The 18,582-nt window shown below is 34.3% G+C and overlaps 1 protein-coding gene across 1 annotated transcript; it reads left to right on the plus strand.

Moving 5' to 3' along the window:
- Nucleotides 1-311: 311 nt before the first annotated feature.
- Nucleotides 312-1,098, plus strand: LOC124899705 (protein EARLY FLOWERING 4-like). Its single transcript, XM_047414847.1, has one exon. The coding sequence runs from the start codon at nucleotides 391-393 to the stop codon at nucleotides 763-765; it is 375 nt and encodes a 124-aa protein (XP_047270803.1). The 5' UTR covers nucleotides 312-390; the 3' UTR covers nucleotides 766-1,098.
- The last annotated feature ends 17,484 nt before the right edge of the window (nucleotides 1,099-18,582 follow it).

Raw genomic sequence — 18,582 nt, forward strand, 5'->3', positions numbered from 1 at the left:
CATTTTTAACTCCGGTCTTATTCCACACTAACGCATTGGGAGTCATCTTTGTTCGACTCTAAGGGGTCCATTATAGGAGAAAAATTATGTGCTGATTACTAATTTTAAAATTACCTATTTCATCATAAGAAGAAATTATAAAAAGATGAGTCATTCATTGAATGTTATCCAATAAAACATGATAAAATATATCTTAAAATTAATTTTGTGACTAGTTATCTCTTATTCCTTCCACCGAACCATCCCGAAATATCTCTAGACTCTAGCATAGCAGTTCCTTCCGTGACTCTATATAAAGCACAACAATTTACATGCAGAATTAAAAGTATCCACAGCAACACTCAACAAAATTATTTTGTCCTTTCAATATCTTCATATATCAATTTAAAAATGGAAGGCACCTCTAACTTCAATCGCCATCGTCAAACCATGGCCAAATCAAACTCGCGTAGGACTAATAATCACCGCGTTCGTGATAACTCTACCATGGAAACATTCACGGATATCAGTATGGAGGAAGGGGATTCTGAGATATGGAACAACTTCTCCAACAATTTTAGGCAGGTGCAGTCCGTATTGGATCGAAACAGATTGTTGATTCAACAAGTTAACGAGAATCATCAATCGAGAACGCACGACAGTATGGTGCAGAACGTGGGCCTAATTCAGGAACTCAACGGCAACATATCAAAGGTTGCCTCTATCTATTCTGATTTCAATACCGACTTCACAACTATGCTCCATCAGAGGAAGAATGACGCTTGAGAGACGATCCACTATGCTTCTATATTTACTAATAAAACCTTTTTATTAGCTTCTTTAAAGTCTTCTAGTCTCCAGTGCTGGATGGATTGAAATTATATAGTTGATGCATTCCATTCGTTCTTGATTTACTAAAAATAATTTATTGCTAGAAGGTATTAACATCAGAAAGAGAAGTGGATGGATTAAGTTAAGTGAATAAAAATACCCAAAAAGCGAAGCATCTCAAAGTTTCACGCCCGATCTTACTCCTCCTAATCCAAATTATGTGAATTGTTACGACTCTTTTTCATGGTTCAAAATTAGTAAATTTGAGAATTCTTGGGACTTTTTTCAGTATTTACCTTTCTTTTATGAGGCTTAGCATTTTACATTTGGGGAAAGCACACAAATGGTCAATCGGTCAAAACAATTGCCATCAACTGGTCATTGATTTTGGCATTTTCACTAAATAGCATAGGCCTTTTGCATTTATTGCCTCTTTTTTTTAAGAAGAAAAAAAAATTGTTGCTCCACTATCTTTTTAAAATATTCGTCAGTTCATTTTTCTTTTATTTTTGCTGATAATTTTCTTTTTTCGCTGCTTCAGTTTTTTTTATTTCTTTTCTTTAATAGCATAAAGACACACATCTTATAACTTATACATAATTTATACAATAATAATACAATTTCTATACATGTCTTGTTCAAAAAAAATATATTATATTCAATAATTACTTCCTCCGTTCATTTTATGTGTCGTCATTTTCTTTTTGATCCGTCCTAAAAAAATGTCATCTTTCCTTATTTAATAACTATTGAATGACATCATTTCTATTTATCCTTAATAAGTCCCACTTATTAAGAAAACACAACTAAAAAGTAAAGATTAAAATAGCTTTAAGAGGGACAATTTTATAAACTTCACAAAGTCATCACTTATTTCTTAAACTCTGTGTCCGATCAAATAGAGACACATAAAATGGGACGGAGAGAGTATATCATTCTACACATATTTTATATAATCTTTAGTTGGAATGATTATTTAGATACATATTCTACACAATAATTATATAGTTTCTGTACAAATCTTATACATATACAATTTCTATACAAATCATATACAAAAACATATTCTGTATAATAATTCTACATTTTTGATATACATCTTATACAACCTTTAGTTACAATCATTGTTCAATACATATTTTATACAACAACTGTACAATTTTTATACACATTTTATATATATATATATATATCTATATATATATATATATTTTATATAATAACTATACAGATTCTGTACACATCCTATCTAATTTCTATACACATATCGTATATTGATATATATTATATACTATAATTATACAGTTTTTACACACATTATATATAATAATTATATAGTTTCTATACATATTCTATACATATACATATTTTATGTAACAATATTACAATACCTATACACATCCTCTTAAAAAACTTTATTTTATACAATAATTATACAGTCTCTATACACATCCTATACCATTTCTGTATATATCCTGTACCAATACATATTCTATGCAACAATTATATCATTTCTATACAATGGTATTTAATTGTATAGAAGAATCAAAAAGTAAGAAAATTCAAGTAGACTATACAATAACAAATCAGAGTAGATACAATGGAGAAGAAACTCCTTTTAAAAATATTTTTTAAAAAACCTAAATTCAGAAAGGAAAATTCAAATCTCCAATTGCATAAACATGTAAATCTAAGGAAATTAATCAAAAAAAGATGAAAATAGTTTATAAAATATGAAATTCAAAAAGACAAAATTCAAATCTCCAATTGCATTATCATGTAAATCTAAAGAAAGAGAGAAAAATTGTCAAATCAATTATAAAAAATTGAACAACATGTGTGTGTGAATACACCCAAAAAAAATGAAGAGAGAAATCTAGAGTAATATGGTATATAAATAAGAATTTGAAGAGAAGAGGGAACAAAACCTAAAAAAAGATCTTAGTGTCAAATATCTATGTGTTACTATTTTTATTTATTTTCTATTTGAGGTGTGCGGTCCACCTCCTTTGCTGCCTATATTAACTTGACTATTAATTGACAATTAGTTTTGGCCATCACTTGATAAATTAGGCAAACATTGACCATTTATTTGTAAGTCACTGGGTGTCATTTTTTCTTTACAATTTTTAGGAGAATAATTTGAGAATAATAAAAAGGATAATGGAGGAAATCAACCTTTATAATTTATGTACTTAAATATATTTCTTAAGGGAAGTGTCATACTCTAAAATTCTCTCACAAAGTTGAGGTCATGATGATATAACCGAGACTCAGCCTTGGCAGGTAAGCCAGTTATCCAAAAAGAAAAGAAAATTTGAAATGTAAACTAAACAAACAAAAATGAGATTCTAGAATGAATTTGAGTCAACATATATATATCTATGTAGCAGAAGTCTCAAATAAAATATACTTAAAACCATCTAAAGTAAAATATACATAAAACCCTCAAAATCTGATGTCATAAGTACAAGACATCTAAGACATCACCGAATTTCTGAATACATAAATCCATCTTTGAAATCAATAATGACAAGATAAGGACAAAAGGAGTGTCGGAATCAGCTCTAAACTCTTGGGCACGCCAGGACCTCAATATCAACTCTAAGTAGCACGAATCAGTTGTCGCATCTCGTAATTGAGCTAGGATCTGCATCGAAAGGGTACAATAATGGTGAATACGATCTAATTGTACTCAGTAGATATTATAAATTATCTGAGCAAAGTAAAAAATAATACAAGTAATAGATACTATGAGCACGTCACCTGTAAACAAAAAATAATTCAAACAGTAGCTCACACTATCTCCACTAACAGTTCTATAATATAACATCCATATATAAATAGCTAAACACGAAAACATATATGGAAACTAAGTATATATGAAGGGTACATAAATAAACACAAAAAATGCATATGCAATTCAATGATTATGGGATCATGATGAATGACTGAAAGTCATTGCATGACTTTATAAATATACCTACCGAGCCTCAACACTCCCAAGATAGGACTTATGGAGAGTTTGCAACCCGTATACTACCTTAGATCTCAACTCACCTCTACAGTTAGTGTTCATAGATAAAGAATTTTATAAAGTGCCATATTCACCTCTCCGGTCATTATTCATGGACTAAGAATTTTTCATAAAAATATCTCTTTTTCTTTTGAATTAGTGTTTATCAATGGTACCAATGTCTCATGAATATGTATATATGAAATGAGAATAAAATGTTCACAATCAATCTGTATGAAGATAGAAACTCATTCAATACATGTATAAGTGAGCTCATAATCAAATCAATATGTCAATAATTTAGGATATCTGTTCTTGCTTGGCACGACTAGAACAAATATATATGTAAGGTATCAATCATATTATTTTAGCCCCATACTCAGATATTTTCATCATGACAAAGACAAACAATGTTCAAAATGCCTGTAATATCTATTTAAGCCTTTGTAAGGGCATCACATTATTAATAATGACATTAGATAAAGTCATCATTTTCATCCTAAATTATACTTGAAAAGCCGAAGACACAACTAAACTATTGAAGTGACTTAATACATGCCTACACTATTTAAAAGTGAATTTATTTACCCCTTAGAACGTCATAATTAGATTTTGTCCTGAATATGTATACACGCGCTGACACATATCAATAACATATTTTTTCACCTTTTTTTGTTTTTCCCTAGATTAATCACCAACTTCAATCTTTCTTTTCAATTTAAATCTGGGCAAAGCCCATTTATTGATAAAACGAACGAATTCGACTAGGTCAAAGAAATGCAAACACAACAAGCCAAATAACTTTAATTTTTTTCACTATTTCACAACCTTCCTCCATTTTTGTGAAATTGAAGAAATTCAAACCCAATTCGATAAAATTTGAGCAAATCATAACCCCATTCATATGCAAACATAGAGCTCAATTCTTAAAATTCAAGAAATCCACAATCCAGTTCAGTAAAATTCAAGTAATTCACAATCCAATTCGTAAATGCAAGAAATTCATAATCCAACTTTGTAAAATTCGATAAATCCCAAATCCAATTCGCAAAATTCGAGAAACCCGCAACACATTTTAGTAAAATGAAAAAATCCAAAACTCAACTCATGAAATTCAAAATATCCATTTTCTAATTTCGTAAAATTCGAACAACCCACAATGCAATTTAATTCTCAACTACCTACAACAAAATATCAAAAAAAAAAGAAAAAATTAAAAGAATAAATATATTTATGAACTCATCGGTGAATTAGCGGAGATTGAGAGAAGAAATGGGGCTAAAAAATTAGAGATGGAGTTAATAAAGAGAGGATAAAATATGAAAGAAGATAAAGATGAAGAGAAAATAAAAAGAAAAAAAAAACACATAAAAAAGTAAATAAAGAAAATAAAAACTATAAGTTTTTAAAAAACTAATTAAATATAATTAGTTGATAAAATCCAATTGAATGATGACATGTGGACGTTTTAATATTTTTTTTTTGCTTTTCACGCGCGTGTAGGAATGTGGATATCACATTCTTTGCCAGGTTAATTTTGAGGGGTAAAGAAATTTACCTTTAGATAGCATAAGTGTGTATTAAGTTACTTCAATAGTTTGAGTGTGTCTTTTCGGGTATAGTTTAAGGTGAAAATGATGACTTTTTTCTAATGGCATATAAAACAAAAATAAGTTTTGTGATGTCAAATAAAACTTTTGTGCGGGCAACATGCAATATATGATGTCTCAAGTCAAGAACAATAAGCATATAAGCCCCTACACTGGCACACAACAGTAATAATAATCTTGAAATAATACTCAAGTAAATTCCTTAAATAGTCACTCAAGTTTTGGGGAGTTCCTTCAAATATCACTTATGTTTCACTTAGGATCACAATATCACCGAACAATCACTATTTTTCTTAAAAAATACAAAACACCTCAATAGTCTTCTCCTCTCTTATTTGGCATGCCATGTCATTAAAATCTCATTTATTTTAAAATACTAAATCATTTAATTCATCAAACTTATTTAACCATAATTTTAATTACTTTTTTTGAAAAAAATTATTAGCTTATTTTCCATGATTAAGAATTCTTTACCACACTTAAAATTTATCATGTTATTCTTCATGCAAATTAAAATTTCTAGATAACTTATTTAATTTAGTAATATTAGTTAAGTGTGCTTTGCATGTCTGTATTGTGTTAATTAATAATACCACCTTTAAAGAATAAATTATTTGTGTACTGTATAAAGTACAAAACTTTAAAATTAACATAAAATTTTTAAAGTAGAAAATGTACTTAAAGAGAAAAATTACAACTCATTATCACATAAAAAAGATTAAGGAGCAAAAACTAAATGTAGTGAACAAAGTTTTGCCATTGATACTAGAAATTAAAATTATGTTGGTATTGATACATGAGAACACACTCAAAATAATAAGGAAAAAGAAACTACATATACATGAGCATAATATTATGACACATTTGGTTGTAACAAATGAAAAATAGCAGAAAAGATTATGGGGAAGCAGAAGATGACAACTTGAAAGTTATTAGTTGAAAAAAGATACAAAGTCTTCCATATATCTCTTCATACCACTCCACCAATAGTGCTGCCTTAAATCTCTATACATCTTAGCTATATTGGGGTGAATATAATATCTAGAGTTATGAGCCTTGTGCAAGATCAACTAAATTAAACCATCAATCCTCGAGTCATAGATAGGGCCAACAAATCTAAAAAATCCCTCAGAACATAAGGTGATCCTCTCGGACTCACCACTCAGCACATGATCATGAAGGAAGCAAAGCTTACTATCCTAAAACTGATGATCTCGAATCTGCTCAAATAGTGAATACCTTACCTCAACACTAGCAAAAATCCTCTGAGGGTCTGAAATTTCAAGGTGAACCATCAAGTTGGATTAGGACTGAATGTCCTGCACCAAAGAAAATGAAATACAATCCAAGATACCCACACACACTACCTTCTGACTCAAGGCATTTGCTACCATATTTGCCTTGCCCAAATGATACAAGATAGAGATATTAAAATTCTTAAAAAACTCTATTCATCTATGCTACTTAGCATTAAGCTCTCTCTAGGTCATAAGATGCTGAAGAATATGATGATCGGCAAAAATTTACCAATGCACACCATAAAGATAATGCCTCTAAATATTAAGCATGAAAATTACTGCCGCCAACTCTAAAACATTAGTGGGGTAGTTGCACGTGCACCTTAAGATGCCTCAAAGGATAAACAATAACAAGAACCTGCTGCATCTAGACCAACACTAGAAGCATTACAATATATGGTGAATCCCTCACCTATAATAGGAAGAGCCAAAATATGAACCGAAGAGAGAAACTTCTTGAGCTTACTAAAGCTCAACTCACACTCCTCGAACCATTAAAAAGAAACCTCCTTATGAGTCAATCTATTCATAGGTTCTGAAATGGTAGAAAACCCTTAATGAATCATCTATAATAATCGGCCAAACAAATAAAGCTACAAACCTTAGTCAGAGATGTAGGCCTAGCCAAATCACGATTAGCCTCAATCTTTTCCAGTTCTACCATAATCCCATCCTTAGACACCACATGTCCAAAGAATGTCAGTGGCTTAAGCCAAAACTCACTCTTAGAGAATTTGGGAAAAAATAATGATCTCTCAAAGTATGGAGCACAATCTTCAAATATTGTGTGTGCTCCTCTCTACTCCTTGAATACACAAGGATGCCATCAATGAAGATAATCATGAAGGAATGCAAATAAGGATGAACACTCAGTTAATTACATCCATAATCATGGCTAGGTCATTAGTCAACCCAAAAGCCATCTTTACAAACTCATAATAACCATAACGAGTCTTAAAATCTGTCTTTAGGATATCCTCAACCTGAATCCTCAACTAATGGTAACTAGATCTTAAACACCCTGAAGCTAGTCAAATAAGTCATCAATACGAGGCATGGGATAATAATTCTTCACTATCACCTTATTAAGCTATGTATAATTAATACATATCCGCATAGAGCCATCTTTCTTCTTCACAAACAATACAGGAGATCCTTAAGAAGACACACTCAGTTTAATGAAACCCTTACAAAGAAGGTCCTGAAGTTGAGAATTCAACTTCTTAAGCATGATAGGATCCATACGATAAGGTTTCATAGAAATAGATTAGGTGCCAAGCTCAAAATCAATAACAAACTCAATCTTAAGGGCAGGAGGTATACCAAGTATATCAGTAGGGAAAAAATCAGAAAACTCATGGACTACAGGAATAGAGTCAAACGATGGACTCTTTATACTAATATCACGAATATAAGCAAGATAACATGTACAACTCATCAAATAAGTCTCCTAGCACACATATGTAAAATAATCCTCATTGAATTATGGCTAACATCTCTCTGCCACATGACTAGGGGAATGTCGGGCATGGCTAAGGTAACAATGTTGGCTAAACAATCCATGACCACATGATAGTGAGATAACTAGTCCATGCCTAAAATCACATCAAATCCACTATGTCTAATATAATAAGATGAACATGAGTTTCAAAATCTTTGAAATCACAAAACATTATTTGAAAACCTGATCAACTACTAAAAAATCACCCGCGATAGTAGATAGATATAATGGCATGGATAATAAATCCCAAGATAACTCTAACCACAGAGCATAATAAATAGATACAAAATAATAAGTGGATCCCAGATTATATAAGGCAAAGGTCAACTGAAGACACACTAGAATCGTACTTATAAGAACAACATCCGATGACTTAGCCTCGGGTCTAGAAGGTACTGCATACAATTGACCACACTTGCTACCTGACTGGGCTCTTAAGTGACCTCCTATCTTACCTACCTGAGAACCACCTTAAGCCTCTTGGGGACCACCTCTACGACCTTGAGAACTACCTGTAGCTAAAAAATAAACTACTCTAATTCGGGGAACACTTTGACCTGAAGAAATAATTGCCCCATAATTAGGGCACTATAGCAAATAGTGGCCACGATCCCCACAACTATAACATGTCACATGAGCTGAACTAGAACCAAAAGATCCAGCTAACCTAAAATAGCCACCTCGATTGGAATAACAAAAGATGAACCCCTTGAAGGCTAATTACTACCATAACTAGGGTAGTCACTAATACAAGACTAACCTCTGTCACTAACCTAGAGCACTAGCTAAATGAGTCGACTAGGCTAACTCGAAGGCTAATAAAGTGGACACGGGGGATATCTACCATGAGAACTGGTATCTCGAGTTGGGAACTACTACTACTCTCACTAAAACCACCCTGATACCTACACCTCTTATAGCTGCCCCCATGAGCCTCATAATGTATCTCCTTCATCACCTAAGTATGATCAGAAACCTCAACAAAAGACCTACCAACAACTATCAAACTTTGAGTGCACATATTAAGGAGAAGACTTAATCCTCGCACAAAGCAACAAACTCTCTCATACTCAGTGCCTAAAATAGAAATAGCATGCCTAACCAACTTATGAAAATGAGCCTTATACTCCACAGCTATCATGGAGCCCAGCTCTAATCTAAAAAACTAATCTGTCAATCGATCCCTAAGTCTGTGAGGTATGTACTTCTGTAAGAATATATCAGAGAACTTAGTCTATGTTAATGGAGAAGATCCAACTGGCCTGTAATCAAGATAACCCATCCACCAATGTCAAGCAGCTAAGTCTAATAAAAAGGTAGTGTAGTACACACCATGAGTCTTAACTAGGCCCAAACTATGAAGTCTATTCTTACCAGCAATCAAAGACTCATTCGCATCATCTCTCGGTGCACTAAAAAACCTAGGCAAAGCTAATCTCAAGAATCTACCCAGTATCTTCTGCTCGTCGGCAGACATAGCAGGCTAGGGAACCACTAGAAAAGCAACTGCCTGCATAAAAGGGACCTTAACTCTAGGAGCCACAACTACAGGTTAAACCCTTACCTCATTACCAATCTAATCTATAGATAATACATAGTTAGATGGTGCACCACCAACCAAGCCCAAAAGCTGAACCAAAGTATCTCTAAGCAACAAAGAAGAAATAAACCTCGATAGAGCCTACGGTGGTCCTGGCCCCCTGTTGGCGGGGGTGGAAGAATTTTTGGCTCAGGAGGGAATAGGGTTTGGTGGAGGACTTCTATTTTTTCCCCTAACTAGGGACACATCTTAAGGTTGTCCACAAATAGGAATAAGATCCCTAGGATCGGTCTCGAGACCCTCATCTCATGTAGCGGTAGCACGCGCCCTAGCCATTTGCAAAGGAGTGAAGCCAAAGAAATATCTTATGAACAAACTTAGACACTTAACATAAAATAAGTGAAAGAAGTGAAGGATTCCTAAGAATGTCCTATAGCCTCCTAAATATAGGAAACAAATGTTATTATTTTAATCCGCAGGACTCTACTAGATACTTACTCTTGTACAAATAATACCGGTGTAACCTAGAGTCTGATACCAATTTATCACAACTCAATTTATTAGTCATGATGGCACATACTTTATCCCGCAAGTAGGTAAGCCAAATTGTAACCCAAAGTTAGACATAATAGGTTAACATGGTAGAAAATTCCCATAAGGTGAAAAACAGCAAGTTCAACTTGTAAATAAAATAGGGTATTAGGAATAAATAAAATATAGTCAATACATAGATACCATCCAATGATCTGGTAGAACCAGTACAAGAGCAACTACAAATACAACCCATGTATCTAAAATAGGTAACACAGTTTGTCTTGAAGCTAACGACCAAATATAAATAAGATAAAGGGAAATGAGTGACTCTCACTTCAAGAGCTCACCCTATCTACAGAAATCAACGCAACACGAATGTCAAATAATGGAGGCAACTAGTACTTGGATCTACACAAAAAAGGTATAGAAGTGTAGTATTAGTACAAAACCATGGGTACTCAGTAGGCATAATCGACCGACTGAGCTAAATTGTAATGACCCAAATCAGGCCCTGGCCGTGACAAGTATCTCAAGTCCTACATGGACCGAAGATCACCCCATGCACCAAACCAAACTAAAGACACCATACCCTAAGGATGGCTGAATTAAAAATATATAATAAGATAGAATACAATAACTTAAAAAGTTCAAAATACATGTCAATTACCAACCACCTAAGATCGGCAAAATGATCGACCGATACTGCCTGATAGCCATAGTAGTTAAATTAAGATTTCTAAATAGTGATCTAACACTGAATATCAATAATGTCTCAGGACATGACTAATCTGAGGTGGATTTATGCACTTTGATGAGTGGTGATTTTGCCACTCATTCACATTATTATTCATGCACATTACCTTGTTTTGAATGAATAAATGAGATAAATTTATGGTTAGATACAATAATATCTAATCTTTGCAGGCATAAAGTTGAGGAGATCAAAAGATATAGATTAGAGCGTAAAATGATAAAAAAGAAGTAAGAAAAGTATAGCATAAGACTTAGAGCAGAAGAGCCTCAGGTACCTCAGTCTTGGACTATCGATTGTGATTGTGGTGGTCAAGCAAATATCTTCCAACCACGGTCGTATATTTGCGATCGTAGCTAGACTTGCGTGATCACGGCCTAGCAAACAAAATCAGCCCAAGATCAAATCTGTAATTACATATACTGATCCCAAATTGAACAAAATGACCCAAACCCTTGATAGGGATAAAGGCTATCTTTCCCAATCCCTTTAGGTTTTAGCTCAAGACTTCATAGCCTTCATTTTTTGTGAAGAAAATATTGTAAAAATATTGGGTGAAGAATACATTGGTGACTTTCTAAGTAGATCATTTGCTCACTACCATTATTGATATTGTGGGAGAGCTACGTTTGAAGTAACATTCGCTTAGTTCTTCTACATGTTATTTCAGTGGAGATTATGGATATATCTATGATTATTTATCTTATATGTAGTTAAATGTCCCTCTTGGGATTATGTGTGAATAGGGGTTTAAGTATGTGTGGGTTGTTAATGTTAGCATCTATTTGGTAGTTCATGTTAATAAGTTTTATCATTCCTATGCAATTTTGATTGGGATTTGATGGGTTAAAGCCCCAAATATCCATATGGGTTTGATGAGTGAAAACTCCAAGCTCTAGAAAGTTTAAGGCCATCTTCGAAAAAAGGGTTTTGGGTAAACTTTAGGAATCCATATCATCCTAAAAAGAGGGATATGGAGACCAAAGCAATGATAGATAATTATATATGTAGTTTGCTAAATTTTCACTATCTTAGACATAAGGGTGAATATGAGGTTGACTATGCCATGGGTATCATCCTAGAAATAAGGATGCCCATATTGAGGTTGTGGTTACCAATTGTTGAACACACCTATTAGGTATTCAAAAAAATAAATGGGTGAAATTTTGGTGTTTTATTGAAAGACTAGCATCAAAATCTAGAACCAAGCCTACTCATATTTGATTTACTAAATTGATGTTGATGATTAACACCCACATGTCACTCCCTTAGTAGTGCATAATCCTAAGATCCATACTCAATTGTTTAAACTCTAAATATTCATAGCCCCAAATTTATACTAGAAAAAACTAAAAAGAAATACTAGTGTAGGATCCTATCTATCCTATTTTATCTATCATTTCAAATTGATTGGATCACCACTCATATTGTTCCTCAAGGATTCGACCCCGACTCCAAAGTTGGGTAAATATATTGAAGATAATCACCTCGTACTTAAATTGACGTGTAAGTTGAGCGTTATAAAATATGACATCATTGACGGGGAACAATTTCGCGTATGAAGTTATTTTGGAATTTTAGTTTACTTTCTTGAATTCAAGCTTGTATTTACGTGTTTGCGATTTTCTTTATAGGTAGATTTTATTTTATTTCTACTCATGAGTTAGATAGTTGGAAGTTCTTTCTTGACAACCTATGTTCATATTGTGACGGAACACACTTAAGGAGAGATTGTAACTATGCTCCTCAGAGAGAGGCATAATCACCATCTTGATCTAGTAGGTGGTACGGTTGTCCTTTGTGTGGTAGTCAAAATAGACATTGGGAGGATTTTCCAAAGGCCCCTCCACCTATTATACTAATTGATTTGCTAGTTTTTCTTATGAGATTAATAGGTCTTATGATGATGCGAAGGATGAGAAACACACTGAGTCCAATAACTATGACCCAAGGCTACTAGTTATTTTGGATCGATTGGATACAACAGGGAAGAATCTAGAATAGATACATCAAGAATGGACAAGTGTCAAGAAGGAGGTAATGGGCAAAGAAGAAAAACTTAAAACAATCCCTACCATGCTTATTCCCCAAGGGGAGGTATATCAAGAAGAGAAACCATGCTATGATGACGATCTTGGTATCAAAGACTCCTTGGTAGCTTCCCAATCATCTGACTCATATGAGGAAGAAGAAGCCAAAATAAAAGAAATGAGATTAGAGACAAAAGAAGAATCAAAGCAAATATCTTATAATGACTCTATTTCATTTCGGGGTGAAGATGCTTCGGAGGAGGCTAACCTAAAATTAGGTATTGGACCTCATTCAACCCACTTTTCAATACTATTCTTAGAGTATGTGATGAGGATCCATCCCCTTGAACAACTATATGATTATGGGGAGGCGAATTTCAAATCCTATATTTTGGATTTGACATTCCAAGGGAGCACATAGAACCCCATCTATCAAAGGCCAAGGATTTCAATTTTCCATGTACAAAGAATAAGATATTGATGTACACCCTTTTACCTATGGATCCAATCAGGAAGATCGATGTAAAGTTGGGTAAAAGGCTCAAGTATTCAAAATGGCAAGATTGAGGCTTGCTCGCCATTTCCTCACATTTCCAAGTTTTATCTTGGAAAACTTGAATCATATTTCCCTCTGTCACTCTTTGCATATTGAATGAAAGCTGGGATGAAGATTCAAATTTTCTAAATAGAAATATAAAAGAAAGAAGTAGAGGCATCGTGCTATGATATTAAACCAAGCGCTCAATGGGAGAAAACCCATCACGCCATGAAAAGTGGTGTATATTATTTTATTTATGCATGCTAGGGTAGATTTTGATTTTGATTTTTGAGCATGCATAATTCCTAAAATGTGGTACTATGAGGCATTTTGATCGAAGTTGAGATAGAAATGTATGAAATTACCGAGTTTGGATTGAGTAGGAAATACATAAAACCTGGTTGTTTAGTCTTAATTATCACAATCATGGTCTGTTCCACCGGAAATGCAAAAGCCAAATAACCACAATCGTGGAACTGGGACCGCAATTGAGGTCAATTTAGTATAAAAGACCATTCGACTGCCTATTTCCCCTACTATCCTCTCTCAATTTCTTTCACAATCCTCTCTAATATTTGGCATTTTATTGTATACCCAAGAATCAATTCACCAGTTTATATCACCTAAATCGATAAGTGGTCAAACTTTCTCTGGTTTGGATATGAAATTGCATGTTTAGAACTTGTATTGTAGATAAAGGCCTAAAATAGTAATTGCATTTCTAATTACATGTGTGGTTGTAATTTTCACTGTGGTTGGCTATTATAGTTGGTGTACACACTAATGGGGAAGTCTTGAGTACCCAAGTTTGAGCTTTAAAAGGTTAAAGTAATCGTGTACTCCATGTGTTTGATTGAATAACCCAATGCGTGTAGTTTGATTTATTTCAAATTTTAGGGCTACAATCACACACAATAGGCTCGACTTTATTGATTATAATGCTACAATGCCTAGTTGAAATGAGGGATTGGGGTTATAATTGCATTCTAAACACCGTGCAGAAATTGTCATACCTGGTCTTAGGTACCGTGATCGCGGTCTTGATGACCGCGATCATGCCACCACAGTTGCAGTCAACGCTTCATGATCGCCATACCTTAGAGAGGATTCTGGCAAATGTTAAAATTTTTGCACACCCTTAATAGCCCCTAAAACCACCCATAATACTACCATATGAGTTTATCTGATTGGTCTAGCATGTTGTTGGTATGATAACACTAGTATTGCCCCAATATTCAAAATGGGATATTACAACCACATCTGATTCATGGCCCCAGAATGCTAAAGACAATGCAACAATGACCTTCTAAGAGTCAAATTATTATTGGAGAGAGACGTGTGCATCGATAGGGTTCTAGAACAATATCAAGGATTTTTTTGATAGGCTTGCTACTTTCGGGTATATATGCTTTGCCCTAAATCCTTATTAGTCAAACGAGCAATGGATGTGGGGTTTTTATGCAAATTTGAGTGCTATCTCTCTTGCAAACCCAATAATAAAGATTCGAGGAAGGAACGTACATTTTGGAGTGCAACAGGTTGATGAAGTGCATGTGTTATAGGATGCTGACATGGTAGCCCTTGAAGCAAAGGGCCATGAGCTAGAAAACTAGATGGCCATCATTCTTTGCCCAAATAGAGAGGGTTCCTAGGCTGCTACCAAAAGAGGGATCTCCATACATAAATTCTCATCGGAGGCAAAAATTTTCTTGCACATTATCTGCAGCAGAGTCTTACCATTTACCCACATGACGTCTGTCATTGAGTTGCAAATTCGCATGGTAGCCCACTTGATGACTGGCATTGGTCTAAATATGGGCCATGTTATACTTAAAGAATAGAGGCAATATAAGATTTAGGGTGGTACACTTCTTCCCTTCCCTTCTCTTATTACTAAATTATGCATAAATGCAGGGGTGGAAGAGTATCCTATAGATACCTGGGTAAAACTAAGTCCCTGCATCTCTCCACTCAAAATAAAAGGATAAGGTACACTTGGGCTCAATAAGAAATAAAAAGTTGACTCAAACAAGTAAACAACTGAGGAGCCTGAATCTTGTAGGCCATCCACCACTGGGCCCTTAGATGATTTAGGTGTTGATGTCAGGGCTATCAGAGACATATTAGCAGGTTTACCTCAAGGACTGGGGAAGCCATTGACAAGGCATCATTCATATGTGTCCATTGTATATTATGAGAAAGACATAGAGGAATAAGAGACACAGGGTGCTACAGTAGCCAACCTAGAGAGAGCTTATTCAACCTTGGTTGTATCTTATAGGGACCTTAAGGCGTCATATGAGAAGATTTTAAAAAGAGAGAAGAAAAAAGACAAATTTTTCAACAAAATGTGGAAAGGATTATAGGCCTGTAAAAGGCCCTCAATCCTAATGCTAAACTCCATTTTTCCAAGCTTGATAGTGATGACAAAGCACCTGCTAAGTGGTTAAATACTGAGGATGGTGGTGAGGATACAGAGTCAATAGGAACGAGCAACTCATGATGCATGTTCAGGGAGACCCTTTGACTTTTTCTTGATTACACTTGCAGTTAAGACACTGCATTTATAATTTTCCTTTTTGTACTTTAGTTCTATTTTGATTTGGATGATGCATAACAAGCTTTTCTATGTGAAGGATTAAGTGACGATATTCCGAAGGGTAAAATATCATGTTTGATTTTTGAGACATAGGTGCAGGGGAATTTTAAGTACCCATAGCATGAGTGTCAGGAATGCAAGGGAAGTCTGAGTACCTGTGGCATTTTATTTTGTAAAAGTTTGGGTCACTTTGTACACTATTGGTGAAGTCTGAGTATCCATATGGGTAGTTAGCTCATTTTGAGCCAAGATGTGAGACTAAGTCTTTGGTTGTAGCCATAGTTTAGCAAAGTGTGCATAGTGTTATTGCAAAACAAGAAACCCTCTCCATAAAAAATTTTTGAAAAGTCAAGGACTTGGACATGAGTAATGTTGCAATAAATATTTTTCTCTTTTTGTGGCTATGCAAATTGTTGACTTGTAAATAGTGATAAATACTCTACCTTTGTCTTTCATGGGAGGGACATTTTAACTCTCTTGGCAAATTTTGCATGCCACGTGTGGTAAGATTTTGGTATTCATATCTTGTAGACTTGTGTTATCTAGAACTTGCCCCGTTAGATTTTCAAAACTAATTTTGATTGTATGTGGTTGGATAAATGACCTTAGGTCATCCTTGTGACCTTGGAACCCACTCTAGCCTAAAAATACTTTCTGTGCATGATTGTAATCCCTAGTACCTACTTTGAGCCTTTAGACCTTTCTTTGGCAAACTAATTACAAGTTGTGTTCTATTCTTTTTATCCCTCTTTTGAACCGTACCCTCCTTGAACTTGAAAATTCAACTTGGGGCTTAAAGCTTAAGTTGGGGTGGTGAAAGTGATGGAAGTAAGTTTGGAGCCACGAAGTGTTAGTAAAATGCCCAATGTGCCTAAGTGATGAAAACAAATGTTTAGAAAAAAAAGGACCCAACAAAGGAATGAATTGCATGTAAGTTGCTAGAAAAAGAAATTAAAGAAAAATGGTGAACAGAGAAAGTGAATTGTAAGAATAAAAAAGAAAGAAAATAAAGAAGACTAGACCTTAGTAAAAAAAGGAAGAATTATAAAAGGTGATATAGATGTTCAAGGAAGGCTATAGCCATATTATTCCTAAATGGTATCCTACCCTAACCCGAACCTACGTTACAAGCTTAGAAAGTTCTTTAAAATATCTGATTATTTACTTTCTTTATAGTGGCGATTGAAAATAGGGGAAAACATATGGTATGATACTTGTTGCATGGAGATTTCTTTTGCGAGGGAGAGAGTTGGACATCTAAAACTCTGTATTGAGTATCTTGTAGCTCGGTGTATCAAATTCTTTTTCTTGCGAGGATGGAATATGAAACAAGTTGAGGTGGGTGATTTTGTCACCTTTCGAGCGATGAGGAAAATAGAGTATGACTTAGTTTTAGTCAAAAGGTGAGTCACTTCTAGAGCATTAGTGGTTGTTGCTTGATTGATCTTTGAAGTCTTGTGTTTCTTTTGATAGTGCATCTTATGATGAGAGGTGTTGTGAAACTAGCTTAGCACATATGCAATGAGCTACTTGTGGTTGCGACTAAAGTTGAGGTCATTGTGATATTTAAGGCATAAAGTTTGGGCTTAAATGATTGTATCTCATGGTTAGAGATAATGATTCTTGAGATCAAGCAAATGTTTTAAGTTGGGGGTGTTGCTGAGTGGTGATTTTACCCCTCATTCGCACTCATTATTCGTGCACATTACCTTATTTTGAATGAGTAAATGAGACAAATTTGTAGTTAGCTACGCCAATATCCACTCTTTGCAGGCATAGAGTTGAGGAGATCAAAAGATGTGGATTGGAGTGTAAAATGATCAAAAGGGAGAAAGAAAAGTGTTATTGAAGACTTGGAGTAAAAGAGCCTTAAGTACCACGGTCGCAGACTATCGACCGCGATCGCGGCGGTCAGGCAAAAGTCTTTTAATCACGGTAGCTAATGTTAATCGTCGTCACGTATCTGTGATCGCAACCAGACTTGCACGATCGTAGCCTAGCAGAGGAAATTATCCCAAGGGAAAATTTGTAATTACACGTGCTGATACCAAGTTGAACAAAATGACGGAATGACCCAAACCCTTTATTTGGAAAAAAACTATCTTCCCTATTTTTTTTAGGTTTTAGCTCTAGAATTTATATCCTTCATTTTTGGAGAATAAAATATTGTATAAATTTTGTGTGAAGAATACATTTGAGACTTTGTAAGTGAAAGATTTTCTCACTTCCATAGTTGATATTGTGGGAGTGCCAAGTTTGAAGTAGCATTCACTTAATTCTTCAACAAGTTATTTCAATGGATATTATAGGCATATCTGTGCTTATTTATCTTATGTGTAGCTAAATCTCCCTCTT

Source organism: Capsicum annuum, chromosome 6, assembly GCF_002878395.1.
Source record: "Capsicum annuum cultivar UCD-10X-F1 chromosome 6, UCD10Xv1.1, whole genome shotgun sequence".
Classification (NCBI taxonomy): Eukaryota; Viridiplantae; Streptophyta; class Magnoliopsida; order Solanales; family Solanaceae; genus Capsicum; species Capsicum annuum.

What these genes read in the sequence shown, in the direction of transcription:
- LOC124899705 (XM_047414847.1), top strand. Translation starts at nt 391, where the DNA reads ATGGAAGGCACCTCTAACTTCAATCGCCATCGTCAAACCATGGCCAAA.